At 42.8% G+C, this 15,422-nt stretch overlaps 1 protein-coding gene across 1 annotated transcript in view; it reads left to right on the top strand.

The window, feature by feature from the left end:
- The first annotated feature begins 245 nt into the window (after positions 1 to 245).
- LOC130853991 (cytochrome P450 2C19-like) overlaps positions 246 to 15,422 on the top strand; it is a 36,921-nt gene continuing 21,744 nt past the window's right edge. Inside the window, exons 1-3 of the mRNA XM_057736523.1 lie at positions 246 to 496; positions 1,725 to 1,887; positions 2,057 to 2,206. Of these exons, the coding sequence (XP_057592506.1) occupies positions 329 to 496; positions 1,725 to 1,887; positions 2,057 to 2,206 (481 nt within the window). The 5' untranslated portion in view covers positions 246 to 328. The remainder of the gene's footprint in view (positions 497 to 1,724; positions 1,888 to 2,056; positions 2,207 to 15,422) is intronic.

The following is a 15,422-nucleotide window of genomic DNA, read 5'->3' as shown; positions in this document are numbered from 1 at the left end:
TTTATTTCAGTGGTTCTCAATCCTGGCTGCACAGTGGGACTCCCTCCCCACCCCCACCCCCCACCCTTTTTTTTTCACAGTTATTATTACCAGGACCCAATCCAAGTACAGTTAAGCCAGAATCTCCAGAGTGGTCATTGGACACAGAGTTTACAAGACTAAAGGACAGTTTATTTTTATCCGTGGGGCAAAGTCTTCTAAGCACATGAGTTCAAAGTTGTTGTAATTGCTCTGTTTGTCAGAGAGGCGTAAGTTGATACAGCAGGGACTGGTATAAAAGCTTTAGATTTCATACTCACAGTTGTCTGAGTAAGAAGAGAAGGCACCAATGGATCTGGTTGCGGTGCTGGTGCTCTGTCTCTCCTGTCTGCTTCTCCTCTCACTCTGGAAACAGAGCTCTGGAGAAGGGAAGCTCCCGCCTGGCCCCACTCCTCTCCCAATTCTTGGAAATATCCTACAGCTAGATGTTAGGAACATTGGCAGATCCTTAACCGAGGTAAGTAGGTTTTATGCTTCTCCAGTGTCTTGCAAACAGTAAGTAAATTAATCCCAATTATGAAACTAATACATATTGCTATGGGCACGTTGTCAAAATAGGTCAGTGTGAAGTAAATTATTTCTGGTAAATTTTGATATTTCTCTTGCCTTTTCAGGCCTGTCATTGTCATAAATAGAGGAACAATATAATGTGTTTTGTGAGTAGAGAAACATTTAGGTCTTTGTATGGTAGAATCAAAATAATAAAGTGTCAAAAGCTGGGAGTGTTGCTTCCCTTCTTTGTTTCACAGCCATTTGCTATGATTTGGGGCAGAAAGTAAATGGTAAGTGAAGTCATTTGTGATTTGAGGTTTTCTTCCAGAAGTCATACACTATATAAGCTGTGTGTTTTGTTCAGATGGCCAGGAAGACAGCACTTTTCTGAAGAAGGGCATTTGCCTGATGTTAAGAAAGTAGCTTGGGATCAGGACGAGCATGCGTGAATGAAAGAGAGAAGTCATCAGTCAGGGCCCAACTGGTGGCAACAGCATTCATTTGGATTCTGCAGGAAGCTGCCGTCTGCACCCTGTGAATGCTGCAGGGTGGAAAATACTGTTCTCTGAGATGCTGCATGTCCTGGCACTGCCTCTGTGATGCTTCCTCTCTGTCTGTGTTAGTCATACCAGCAGATCTCAAACTAGAATGGGCATTAGAATTATCTGAATTTAATTTTTAAAATATAAATTCTAGTATTCATCATGGGGCTAGAGAATCAGAATTCTAATGCCTGCTCTACGAGTGCTTCTGAAGCAGTCAGCTGGGTGTTGGTCCAAAGGTGGGCATTGAGGGTTTATACATTACTCAAGGATCAGAGGGTGAATACGAAGAGCTTCAGATTTGAATCCTGTATGTAATAGCCCTGGATGCTGGAAATGGAACAGAATTCCCTGACCTCAGTTTCTTTATTTACAAGTGGGGCAAATAAACCTGCTGAAGGTGCTGATATGAGGATTAATTGTAATCTGTGTACCAATTATTGGGCCATTGCCTGGCACATCAGTGGTAGCTATAAGTGGTAGCTGTAATAATCACCATCATATTTCTGTAATAAATTCAGAAATATTTTAGGCCATATGTGGCAGAATGAAAATAAAACATAATCGGAGGTTGATTGCACATTCTGCATCAGGTACAATGTATTATCAAATATTGACTTCTTTTGCTATTACATGCATTTCCATTCCCAGCTCTCAAAAGTCTATGGCCCTGTGTTCACTCTGTATTTTGGAATGAAGCCTACGGTGGTGTTGTGTGGATATGAAGCAGTGAAGGAAGCTCTGATTGATCTTGGAGAGGAGTTTTCTAGAAGAGGCAGTATCCCACTGCTTGAAAGAGCTGCTAAGGGACTTGGTAGGTGTGCATGTGCACATGTTCAGCATTGGTAATGGGGGTGGGGAGGATGGAAAAAAATTTGAAGAACCCCCCGGCAGAGCTTTGTCCACCAAAAAGTTTGCCAAGTATCAGCCCACTCCTCCTTCCCTAGAACCTCCCTCCTAGTTTCTGCTTCCCCTCCTGGTAGGAATCGTGTTCAGCAATGGGAAAATATGGAAGGAGACCCGGCGCTTCTCCCTGATGACCCTGCGGAATTTCGGGATGGGGAAGAGGAGCATTGAGGACCGCGTTCAAGAGGAAGCTCGCTGCCTTGTGGAGGAGTTGAGAAAAACCAACGGTGGGTGATTCTGTGCTCTGTGACTCTCACCTTCACAGATTGCTCCCTCTCCAGTGACGTCCTAGGAAACATTTCAGAGGCGGCCACATCTTTCATATGGGTGGTGGTTGTCAGCCCTCAGATGGAGGAGGGAGGATGTGGAGCATAGACAGCTAAGGGAGCTTTTGTGTATCTGTGCTTGTTGTGTGTGTACACCCGTGATGGTGCACACAGTGTGGGTATAACTGTGTTTTAATCATACTCTATCCTGAACTTTGCGTTCAATTCAGAAATCACAAAGAATAGTTTCAGTGATTTTCTGGAAGAGTTAGAGAACAATGTTTTTTCTGTAGCATTAATGTGGGTTATCTATTCCATAGCATCTCACCAGGGAATGCTTGTTAATTGGACAGGGTGGGAATGACTCATGCAGCATGAAACAAGTGACATGTGTGTTTCACTTAATTGGACTGTATTTATATTTTCAGCCTCACAGATGTGTGAGAGTTACTTCCAGGGCCCAGGCCTAAAATTCTGGCAAATAGTAACGACATCTGGGGGGTTTAATCATTTAAGTATATCTTATTGCAGTTCTCCTCAATTATGATTTCTCTGCAAATGCCACACTATTTTTAAAACACCTTTACTGTATATTTGCCTTTACCACTGAGCTTTTTCCGTTATAATTTTCCTGTTTCTAGTTGCCTTTCCTTTTTCCCTTAGAGAAGTCTCTTTAACATCTCTTGTAAAGCTGGTTTGGTGGTGCTGACGTCTGTTACCTTTTGTTTGTGTGTAAAATTTTTGATGTCATTATCAAATCTGAATGAGAGCCTTGCTGGGTAGAGTATTCTTGGCTGTCAGTTTTTTCTTTTCATCGCTTTTTTTCTTTTTAACTTTAAATTTATCATGTCACTTTCTTCTGGCCTGTAGAATTTCTGTTGAAAAGTCAGCTGATAGTATCATGGGAGGTCCCTTTAGTGTAACTTGTTACTTTTCTCTTGCTGCATTTAATCTTCTCTCTTTATCTTTCAATTTTCACATTTTAATATCAATGTGTCTTGGTTTGTTCCTCTTTGGGTTGACCTGTTCCAACTCTCTGTGCTGCCTGGACTTGGATGTCTGTTACTGATCCCAGGTTAGGGACGTTTTCAGCTATTATGTCTTCATATATGTTCTCTGACCCTTTATCTCTCTCTTCTTCTTCTGGGACTGCTATAATGTGAATGTTACTATGATTCCTGGTGTCAGAGATCTCTTAAACTGTCCTCGTTTATTTTCATTCTTTTTTCTTTTTTTCTGTTCATTGTCAGTGATTTCTTCTCCTCTGTCTCCCACTTCACTGATCCAGCCCTGTCTTTCATTTAGCCTATTCTTGATTCCTTCTAGTGTATTTTCCATGTCAGTTATTATATTCTGCATCTCTGGTTGTTCTTTATATTTTCCAACTCTTTGTTAAAAACTACTAATTTCTCACTCTGTGTGTCCATTCTTCTCCCAAGTTCTTTAATCGTCTTAACGATCGTTACCTTGAACTTTTTCTTGAGTAGATTATGTAGCTCCACTTCACTTAGTTCTTCATCTGTGGTTTTATCTTTTTCCATCATTTGGAATATGTTCTGTTGCCTCACTTTTTTTCTAACTTGCTGTTTTTATTTCTATGTATCTGGTAGGTTGGTTTTAGTTCCTGACCTTGAAGAAAAAGCCTTTTGTAGGGGATGTCCAATGTGTCCCAGCAGCACACTCCCCTCTCATCATTAGAGCTGTATTCCTCAGGATTTCCCCCTATGTGGGCTGTGTTTGTCTTTCCTTGTGGTGGGCTGACTACTGTAGGCAACCTGGTAGGCTTGGTTGGCCCCAGTCAGGTTGGTTGACAGTCCCTTCCTTGTGCAGAGGCTGCTGGTTGCTGGCTGGCCAGGCTGCCTCATGAAGCAGCTGGCCTTAGAACCCTAGGGCATTCCAGGGATAGTGCTGGCTCACTGGTGGGTGGAGTCAGGGTTCAAGAGATCCAGGGGCTGGTGCCTGACCACTGGAAGCTGGGGGGCTGGGGCAAGTGCTGGCCCACTGGCAAGCAGAGCCAGGTCCTGGGGTCTAGCTATAGGGCCCAAGGGTCCCAGAGCTGGTATGGGACCACTGGTAGCTGGAGCTGGTTCCTAACAGAGCAGGCTCTGGTTTCTGGGGTGTCCACAAGCTTGTGTTGGCTTGCTGGTTGTTGGGGCTGGGGCCCAGCCAGTCCCAGGGCAGGTGCTGGCCTTCTGGTAGGTGGGTTGGGTGTGTAGTCTGTAGGGCTGTCCTTGTTCTGGGGCTGGTGTCTGTCCTCTGGTGGGTGAGGCTGGTGCTGAGCCTAGAGTAGGCTAACTGGTGGGTGGGTCTGAGGTCCAGTAGGTCTCAGGGTTGGCCTGCTAATGGTTGGGCTGGGCCCACAGACTGTGGGCCTGTGGTTGTCCTGTGACTGGTGTCCACTCGTGGTGCATGAGGCTGGTTGCAAGGCTCGGGCAGGCTTACTGGTGGGCAGGGCAGAGGCCCAGCTGGTCCCAGGGCTAGCCTACTGGCGTGTGCACTGGGTCTGCATCCTGCGGGGCTGTAATTGTCCTGGGGTTCTTACCCATCTGCTGGTGGTGGGTGAGGTTTGTCCTGAGGTGAGAGCAGGCTTGCTGGTGGGCAGGGCGGAGGCCCAGCTGGTCCCAGGGCTAGCCTACTGGCGTGTGCACTGGGTCTGCATCCTGCGGGGCTGTAATTGTCCTGGGGTTCTTATCCATCTGCTGGTGGTGGGTGAGGTTTGTCCTGAGGTGAGAGCAGGCTTGCTGGTGGGCAGGACGGAGGCCCAGCTGGTCCCAGGGCTAGCCTACTGGCGTGTGCACTGGGTCTGCATCCTGCGGGGCTGTAATTGTCCTGGGGTTCTTACCTATCTGCTGGTGGTGGGTGAGGTTTGTCCTGAGGTGAGAGCAGGCTTGCTGCTGGGCAGAGCTGGGGGTTCTGGGACTAGTGCCTGACCAGTGGTGCTTTGAGCTGAGTCCTTGGTTCTCTGGCTGCAGGGCCCTGGGGGTCCTGCGTCTAGTGCCTGTGCACTGCTGTTTGGGCTGGGTTCTGGTCCTCTGGTGGGCAGGGCTACGTACAGGGGTGGCTGTGAGGTCAGGGGGCCTTAAGACAGCCTCTCTGCTGGTGGGTGGGCTGCGTCCGCACCCAGTTAGTTGCTTGGTCTTAGAAAGTACTGGTGCCTACAGACTGTTGGGCGGGGGAGGGGGCTGGGTCACGGTGCAAATAAGATGGAGGGAGGATTCCAAAATGGCTGCAGCCAGCGTTTGTGCCCCCAGGGTGAGCTCCAGTTGTCCCCTGCCTCTCTGGGAGACTCTCCAAAATCAGCAGGTATTTCTGACCCAAGCTCCTTTCAAATTACTGCTTCTACTTTGAGTCCCAGGGCACATGAAATTTTGTGTGTGCCCTTTATGAGGAGAGTCTCTATTTTCCTCGCTCCCCTGGACGACTGAAAGTACGCCCCGCTGGCCTTCAAAGCCAAACATTCTGGTGGCATGTCTTCCTGTTGCAGGACTATCAGGCCTGGGAGCCCAGTGGAGGGATCAGATACCTCACTCCTTGGGGAGAACCTCTGCAATTGTAATTATCCTCCCGTTTGTTTGTCAACTACCTGGGGATGTGGTACTTCACTATACCATGACTCTGCCCTCCTGCCCATCTCTTTGTGATTCCTTCTTTATATCTTTAGTTCTTGAAGATGTTTTCTGGGAGGTTCTGGTCTTTTTCATCGACAGTTGTTCTGTGACTAGTTGAAATTTTGGTGTGCCCACGAGAGGAGGTGAGCTCAGTATCTTCCTACTCCACCATCTGTGCCACTCTCCTTCCACATTTCTTTTTTTTTTTTTTTATAAATTTATTTATTTTATTTTTTTAAATTTATTTATTGGCTGTGTTGGGTCTTCGTTGCTGCACACGGGCTTTCTCTAGTTGCTGCGAGCGGGGGCTACTCTTCATTGCGGTGCGCAGGCTCCTCATTGTAGTGGCTTCTCTTGTTGTGGAGCACGGGCTCTAGGCGCATGGGCTTCAATAGTTGCAGCACATGGTCTCAATAGCTGTGGCTTACGGGCTCTAGAGCACAGGCTCAATAGTTGTGGCTCACAGGCTTAGTTGCTCCGTGGCATGTGGAATCTTCCCAGAGCAGGGCTCGAACCAGTGTCCCCTGCATTGGCAGGCAGATTCTTAACCACTGAGCCACCTAGGAAGGCCCTCCCACATTTCTTTATCCATAATCATTGATGGACATTTAGGTTGTTTCCATCTCTTGGCTATTGTCAACATGGTTCAGCTCTTTTGGGTAAAAACTCAGAAGTGGGATTACTGGATAATATGGTAGTTCTCTTTTTATTGAGAATCCTGCCTTTCATAGTAAATCACTTAACATTCTATCAACTATATACAGGGGTTCAATTTCTCAGCTCCCTCATCAACACTTGTTATTTTCTTCCTTTCTTTCTTCCGCTCTGCATCCCTCCCTCACTCCTTCCTCCCTTTCTTTCTTTCTTTTTTTTTTGATAAGAGCCATCCCAACAGACGTGAGGTGATACCTCTTTGCTTTTGATTTGCATTTTCTAATGTGTAGTTTAAACCCAGACAATTTTCTTTTCTGTTTTGTAATGCAAGTACCTGATGTAGGCTGTAATTGCCAAGGCATCCATTGCAAAGCAGCATTACCTTCAAAGATGGCTATCAAACACATACCAGCCACAGGACTAGATAGAGCTCTCCCTACTGAGCCTCCTTTGTTCTTGGTTGATTTCAATTACTGACCATTTGGGCTACTTGTTTTTTTCCCTTCCAGTGCTTTGTATTCCCACTCTTTATGTTCTGAATTCACCAGTAGTGAGTCCTGTGCCCTCACACTTTATCCCAATGAGAGCAGAACCCCAGGCCCCTGTGTGAGTCCTCTCTCTCTCTGTCTCTGTCTCTCTCTCTCCCCACTCACAGCCTCACAGTATGTTTCCAGGTGTGCTGGCAATTTTCAGGTCTTGTAGGTAATAAATTTCTGTTTTTCAAACTTTCCTAATGGTTTTTGCTGAAGGACTTCTTGCAATCATAATAAGAATCACAAGATCTGGTCCAGCCACACCACTGATTACTGATAGACTGAGACCAGTGCAAAACATGGTGATTAGGGATGTTGAGAATCTTTTCATGTACCTGTGGATCATTTTTATTTCTTCTTTTTTTTAAATGAACACAGGATAAAGATAACATTTAATTCATTAATGAGGAAATCAGTTACAACCTGTTGTTACAAGGTGTTACTATCTATTCAAAGGAGAAGGGTAAAAAAGTACAGACTTACTTAGAGGAATGTTGACATGAATGTGCAGATGAAGACAAAACTAGCTGAGAAAGTCAACTGAAACTTTACTGGACAGAACAGAACTTGTATGTCTATAGACAAGAATTATTTTGCACTACTGTCAGGTATTGGTAATATATAAATTATTGCATACAGCTCCACTAAGATCACAGTCAGATAAAGCACAAGGGTGAGGTATAGACAATGTATAGTTTTCTGCTGGAGCACACATTTTCCCTACACTATAGCTGTAACTACACCTACATATTCAGGTTAAAAAAAAACCCATCAACTTTCTTGAAAGAATGTGATTTACACTCAATATTTTCCCCTCAGCTTTAATGAACTACAATTGATATAGACCATTGTGTAAGTTTAAGATATATAACTTATTGATATGCTCAGATATTGCAATATGATTGCCACTATAGCATTGTCTAACAGCTCCATCGGGTCACATAATTACCATTTCTTTGGAAAACATTTAAGATCTACTCCCTTAACAACCTGCAGTTACATGATGCAGTAATGTTAACTGTAATCACAGTTCTGAACATTAGCTCCCCAGAACTTATTCATCATCTAACTGGAAGTTTGTACTCTTTGACCAATATCTCCCCATTTCCCACACTCCCTAGCCCCTGGAAACCACCCTTCTACTCTTTGTTTCTATGAGTTTGGCTTTTTTAGACTCCACGTGTAAGTGAGATCACACAGTATTTGTTTTTCTCCCTTTATTTCACTTAGCATAATACCCTCAAGATCCATCCGTGTTGCTGCAGATGCAAGGATTTCCTCCTTTCTTTTGGCTGAATAATATTCCTTTGTATATATATTCGACCCTTGAACAGCATGGGTTTGAAGTGTGTGGGTCCACTTATATGTGGATTTTTAAAAATAACTACATAGTACAGTACTGCACGTTGTGTGGTTTGTTGGAATCGTCAGATGTGAAATGGTGGATGTGGAGGACTGACTGTAAATTTATGCATAGATTTTTGATTGTGCAGGGGGGGTCAATGCCCCTAACTCCCATATTGTTCATGAATCAAATGGATGTAAGTGAAGAACATTCATCTGTTTGTCACTGGAAATAATCAAGAATAGGAATAGAAAATAATTTTATTTGAGCCAAACTGAGGATTATAGCCTGCGAGACACAGATTCAAGAAGCAGTTGAGGAACTTCCCTGGTGGCGCAGTGGTTGAGAATCCACCTGCCAATGCAGGGCACATGGGTTCAATCCCTAGTTCAGGAAGATCCCACATGCTGCGAAGCAACTAAGCCCATGCACCATAACCACTGATTGTGTGCTCCAGAGCCCGCAAGCCACAACTACTGAGCCCACATGCCACAGCTACTGAAGCCCACACACCTAGAGCCCATGCTTTGCATCAAGAGAAGCTGCCACAATGAGAAGCCCACGCACCACAACAAAGAGTAGCCCCTGCTCACCACAACTGGAGAAAGCCTGCCTGCAGGAATGAAGATCCAACCCAGCCAATAAATAAATAAATTAATTAATTTTTAAAAAAGGAAGCAGTGGAATTGAGTTCTGCCAGATTACAAAATGGGGGAGGCTTATAAAGGCAAAACCCGCAAAACTACATAGGATATTTGTCAAGAATTACAACTGGTGATGGCAAGAAGTAAGGGTGCTTGTTAAAGAAGGATTGGTTGGGGTCTGAAATGGTTGCATATATACAAGGGGAGACCATGAGTCCATAGGTTGCAGGTGGCAGCTGCTAGCAGATATTATATAGAGAAAGGTTGGTGGTGTCTTTGAGTCTGATGCACTTCAGAAAACTCAAGTTCTTGGTAATACAGGAACGTGTCTGAAACCACATCCACAATGGCCACCCAGCCCCATTTTAAATGCCTGAACCAGTTATTCCACTTTAATTTTTTTTAAGAACTTTTATTGAGTTACGGTTAACGGACAATAATAAATAGCATATATTTAGAGTGTACAATTTGGTATCCCAATCTCCCAGTTCATCCCCCTCCAATCCTCCCCGCTTTCCCCACTTGGTGTCCATGTGTTTGTTCTCTACATCTGTGTCTCTATTTCTGCCTTGCATTTCCTCTTTCATAGTTGTTAGCATTTGCCTAATGTATTGAGGTGTTCCTATATTGGGTGCATTTGTATTTATAATTGTTATCTCCTTTTCTTGGATGGATCCCTTGATCTTTATGTAATGTCCTTTCTTGTCTCTTGTAACATTTTTTATTTTAAAGTCTATTTTATCAGATATGAGTATTGCTACTCCAGCTTTCTTTCGATTTCCATTTGCATGGAATATCTTTTTCCATCCCCTCACTTTCCGTCTGTATGTGTCCCTAGGTCTGAAGTGGGTCTCTTGTAGACAGCATATATATGGGTCTTGTTTTTGTATCCATTCAGCCAGCCTATGTCTTTTGGTTGGTGCATGTAGTCCATTTACATTCAAGGTAATTATTGATATGTATGTTCCTATTACCATTTTCTTAATTGTTTTGTTGTTGTTTTTGTAGGTCCTTTTCTTCTCTTATGTTTCCCACTTAGAGAAGTTCCTTTAGCATTTGTTGTAGGGCTGGTTTGGTGGTGCTGAATTCTCTTAGCTTTTGCTTGTCTGGAAAGCTTTTGATTTCTCCATCAAATCTGAATGAGATCCTTGCTGGGTAGAGTATTCTTGGTTGTAGGTTCTTCCCTTTCATCACTTGAAATATATCATGCCACTCCCTTCTGGCTTGCAGAGTTTCTGCTAAGAAATCAGCTGTTACCCTTATGGGAGTTCCCTTGTATGTTATTTGTCATTTTTCCCTTGTTGTTTTTAAGAACATTTCTCTGTCTTTAACTTTTGTCCATTTGACTACTCCATGTCTTGGCGTGTTTCTCCTTAGGTTTAAACTGCCTGGGACTCTCTGCGCTTCCTGGACTTGGGTAGCTATTTCCTTTCCCATGTTAGGGAAGTTTTCAACTATAATCTCTTCCAATATTTTCTCAGGTCCTTTCTCTCTCTCTTCTCCTTCTGGGACCCCTATAATGCGAATGTTGGTGCATTTAACATTGTCCCAGAGGTCTCTTAGGCTGTCTTCAGTTCTTTTCATTCTTTTTTCCTTATTCTTTTCTGCATCAGTGATTTCCACCATTCTGTCTTCCAGGTCACTTATTTGCCCTTCTGCCTCAATTAATCTGCTATTGGTTCCTTCTAGTGTATTTTTCATTTCAGTTATTGTGTTGCATATTTCTGTTTGTTTGTTCTTTAATTCTTCTAGGTCTTTGGCAAACTTTTCGATCTTTGCATCCAGTCTTTTTTCAAAGTCCTGGATCATCTTTACCATCATTATTCTGAATTCTTTTTCTGGAAGGGTGCTTATCTCCATTTCATTTAGTTATTTTTCTGGGGCTTTATCCTGTCCCTTCATCTGGTACAAAGTCCTCTGCTTTTTCATTTTCTCCATCTTTCTGTGGCTGTGGTTTTCAGTTCCACAAGATGAAATACTGCTGATACTGCCTGATACTGCTGTCTGCCCTCTTGTGGAGGAAGCTATCTAGGAGGCTCATGTGTGCTTCCTGATGGGAGGGACTGATGGTGGATAGGGCTGGGTGGGCGGAGCTCAGTAAGACTTTAATCTGATTTGGTGGGCGGAGCTCAGTAAAACTTTAATCTGCTTGTCTGCTAATGGGTGGGGCTGTGTTCACACCTTGTTTGTTGTTTGGCCTGAGGCTGCTTAGCACTGGGGCTTATAGGCTGGGAGGGTTCACGCCAATCAGCACTTCCTAGAACCCGTGCTGCCAGTGCCCCTGTCTCCTCCGTGAGCCACAGCTGCCCCCCACCTCTGCAGGCAACCCTCCAATGCCAGCAGGTAGGTCTGGTTTAGTCTCCTATGGGGTCACTGCTCCTTCCCCCAGGTCCTGGTGAGCACACCTTTTTGTGTGCCCTCCAAGAGTGGAGTCTCTGTCTCCCCCAGTCCTGTGGAGGTCCTGCAATCAAATCCCACTGGCTTTCAAAGTCTGATTCTTGGGGATTCCTCCTCCCGTTGCTGGACTCCCAGGTTGGGAAGCCTAACATGGAGCTCAGGACCCTCACATTAGTGGGTGGACTTCTGCAGTATAACTGTTCTCCAGTTTGTGAGTCACCCACCCAGCATTTATGGGATTTGATTTTAACGCGATTGCACCCCTCCTACCATCTCATTATGGCTTCTCCTTTGTCTCTGGTTGTGGGGTGTCTTTTTTGGTGAGTTCCACTGTCTTTCTTTCGATGATTGTTCAGCATTTAGTTGTAATTCTGGTGCTCTTGCAAGAGCGAGTACACTTTAATTTTTAAATGCATTCTTTTCTTTAATGTTTAAAGCAGATGTACAAAACATGTCTAAGGCCACAAAACAGGCTGTTCTAGACAGCATAAAATTTAAGCCAAATCATGTATAAGCCAGAATGACTTCTCCATATCTCAATATATGAAAATTTCTTACATCATGTTATGGACACATAGGTTGTTTCCACATGTTGGATATTGTGAATAATGCTGCAATAAACATGAGAGCACAGAAATCTATTTGATACCCTGTTTTCATTTCCTTCAGATATATACCCAGAAGTATGAATCCTGGATAATATGGTAGTTCTATTTTTAATATGTGGAGGAACTGCGATACTGTTTTATATAGTGGATGTAACCAGTTTACACCAACAGTGCACAAGTGTTTCCTTTTTTCCTTAACCTAGCCAACACTTGTTATCTTTTTACTTTTTGTTCATAGCCATTCTAACAGGTGTGAGGTGATGTCTCATTGTGGTTTTGACTTGCATTTCCCTGATGATTAGTGATTTTGAGCACTTTTTTTGATGTACGTGTTGGCCATCTGAACGTCTTTGGAAAATGTCTATTCAGTTCCTCTGTCTGTTTTTAATCGGATTATTTTTTCCTAATAAATTGTAACAGTTTCTTTAAAAAATATTTTTGATGTTAACCTCTCATAAGATGTATGATATGCAAATATTTTTGTGTTTATAGGTTGCCATTTCATTTTGTTGATCATTTTGTCTTGTTCTGCCGAAAGGCTTTTTAGTTTGGTATAGTCCCCTTGTTTATTTTTGCTTTTATTGCTTGTGCTTTTGCTATTATATTAAAAATCATTGCCAAGAGCAGTGTCAAGAAGTCTTTTCCCTAAGTTTTCTTCTTGGAGTTTTATTGTTTCAAGTCATACATTTAAGTTTCTAATCCATTTAGAGTTAATATTTCTGAGTGGTGTAGGGTAGGGGTCCTGTTTCATTCTTTTACATGTGGACCTCCAGTTTTCCCAACACCACTTATCTTGCTGCTACCAAAATTCTCTCCTTGTCTTTGCTTCTGACAGTTTGGGTATAATGTATCTCAGTGTGGATGTCTTTCATTCATCCTAGTTAGAGTGTGTTGGCCTTATGGAATCTGAGTGTTAATTTTTTACCCAGATATGGAAAGTTTTTGCCATTATTTCTTCAAATAAGCTTTCATGCTCTCTTTTCCCATAATATGTATATTGATCTATTTGTTGATGTCCCATAAGTCCCTTAGGGTTTGTACACACTTTTTCATTTTTTTTTTTTGCTTTTGTTCTTCTGTGTGATATCAAATGACCCATTTTTTTCAAGCTCTTTATTGGAATCTAATTGCTTTATACTCTTGTGCCAGTTTTTGAGGTACACCAGAGTGAATCAGCTGTACTCATACATATATCCCCATATCCCCTCCCTCCCACAACTCCTTCCCACCCTCCCTGTCCTGGCCCTCTAAGGCATCACCCATCATCAAGTTGGTCTCCCTTTGTTATACAGCAACATCCCACTAGCTATCTATTTTACAGTTGGTAGTGTATATATGTCTATATCTCTTGCACTTCATCCCAGCTTCCCCTACGCCCTCACCCCCAACCCCGTGTCCTCCAGTCCATTCTCTACATCTGCATCTTTATTGTTGCCCTGTCACTGGGTTCATTGGTACCATTTTTAAATTCCATCTATATGAGTTAGCATACGGTATTTGTTTTTCTCTTTCTGGCTTACTTCACTCTATATGACAGCAAATGCCCATCTTTGAGTAAAAATTTTGTGTGATTTATTGTGTTCTTCAACCTGACAAATATCAGCTGTTTTTTTTTTTAAATGTCTTCTATTTGTTGACATTCTCATTTGTTCATGCATCATTTTCTTGAGCTCGTGGAGCATCTGTATCATTTTTTAATAAAATTCTTTGTTCAGATAAGTGATATTACTCCATTTCTTTAGAATCAGTTTCTGGAGATTTACTTTGTACATTATTTGAGGCATTTTTCCTGCTTCTTTGTGTGTTCATGACTTTGTGTTTAGATTCATTAATTTGAAAAAATGGTCACCTCTCCCAGTTTTTATGGACCAGCTTCATATAGAGCAAAACCCTTAGCAGTCATCTTGGCTAGAGACTCTGGTGGCCTCTGAAACTTGTTTCTTTTGGTGGCTGCAACTACTCTGGACTTGCGTGTAGAATTTTGCAACTAGGAAAGCTTGCTAATTTCTTTTTCAGAAGCTAGTAGTCTCTTACTCTCTTTGTTGTCTCTCTGCACACTGCAAGTTCTCTGGTTCAACAGAAGCAATCTATTCCACCCTCCCTTTTCTCAGTGGCATCCAGACTTTATATGCTCCCCCTCAATAACCTGAATCAGGTTAGACAGATATCAATCCTTTCAGTAGCCCTCCAAAAACCAGAACATTGGATGAAGCTCCATTCCTCTCCTTCCGCTTAGAGGAAGAGCCTCAAGTTGTGCACCTTCTTTAGATTGTGCCAAGCCATGCTGGTCACAGCAAATCACTACTGTCACCCTCCTTTATTCTCAGTGGCCGCAGACATCCAGACTATTCCAGTTCTGTCGGCACTCCAAGTGAGGTAGGACAGAAACCACTTCCTCAGGCAGCCCACTGTTTCATTGGATGCGTGTTCCATCCTTTTCTTTTCTTTGATGGATTAATCACAGCCTGGGACATTCTCTTCCAGCATTGAGTTATTCCAGCTTGGGGGTAGGTAGTGACGCATGTGAAGTGATACCACACATCAGTTTTATTGTATCTTTTCTCATCTTTGTGGTGGCCTATGGTATTGTGACTTCTTAAAGGATTCTGGAAATCTCATAAAGAAATTTTAGTCCACATATCATTGCTAAACCAGTGTTTCTATGGGGGAACAAGGGCTGGACTTCCTCTTACACACTCTTTGATCATTTGATTGCAACAATGTTATTTTACAGATCTCCTACCAAAATAGAAAATTCTTCCTCTAGTATAATTTTTTCATTGGAAATATAATAAACTTGATTTAAATGATGGAAAACCTTAAATTTATCAAAATATACTATTCTGTTGATGGCTAACCAGAAGAGTATCCCAGAAGTCCACATAATGCAGCTTTGCTTAAATTAGTTTTTATGGTTAATGGAAATGATGGACATTTAATTCTTTAAAAAAAATTTTTTTTCAGATCTTTATTGGAGTATAATTGCTTTATACTGTTGTGCCAATTTCTGCTGTACAACAAAGTGAATCAGCTGTATTTATACATATATCCCCATATCCCCTCTCTCTTAAGCCTCCCTCCCACTCTCCCTATCCTACCCCTCTAGGTCATCACCAGTCATCGAGTTGATCTCCCTGTGTTATGCAGCAACTTCCCACTAGCCATCTATTTTACATTTGGTAGTGTATAAATGTCAATGATACTCTCTCACTTCATCCCAGCTTCCCCTTCACCCCCCACCCCGTGTCCTCAAGTCCGTGCTCTACATCTGCATCTTTATTCTTGCCCTGTCACTGGGTTCATCAGTACCATTATTTTAGATTCCATGCATATGTGTTAGCATATGGTATTTGTTTTTCTCTTTCTGACTTACTTCACTCTGTATGAC

The sequence above is a fragment of the Hippopotamus amphibius genome, chromosome 5 (genome assembly GCF_030028045.1).
Source record: "Hippopotamus amphibius kiboko isolate mHipAmp2 chromosome 5, mHipAmp2.hap2, whole genome shotgun sequence".
Taxonomy (NCBI): domain Eukaryota; kingdom Metazoa; phylum Chordata; class Mammalia; order Artiodactyla; family Hippopotamidae; genus Hippopotamus; species Hippopotamus amphibius.
This window is presented reverse-complemented; position numbering and strand designations above follow the sequence as displayed.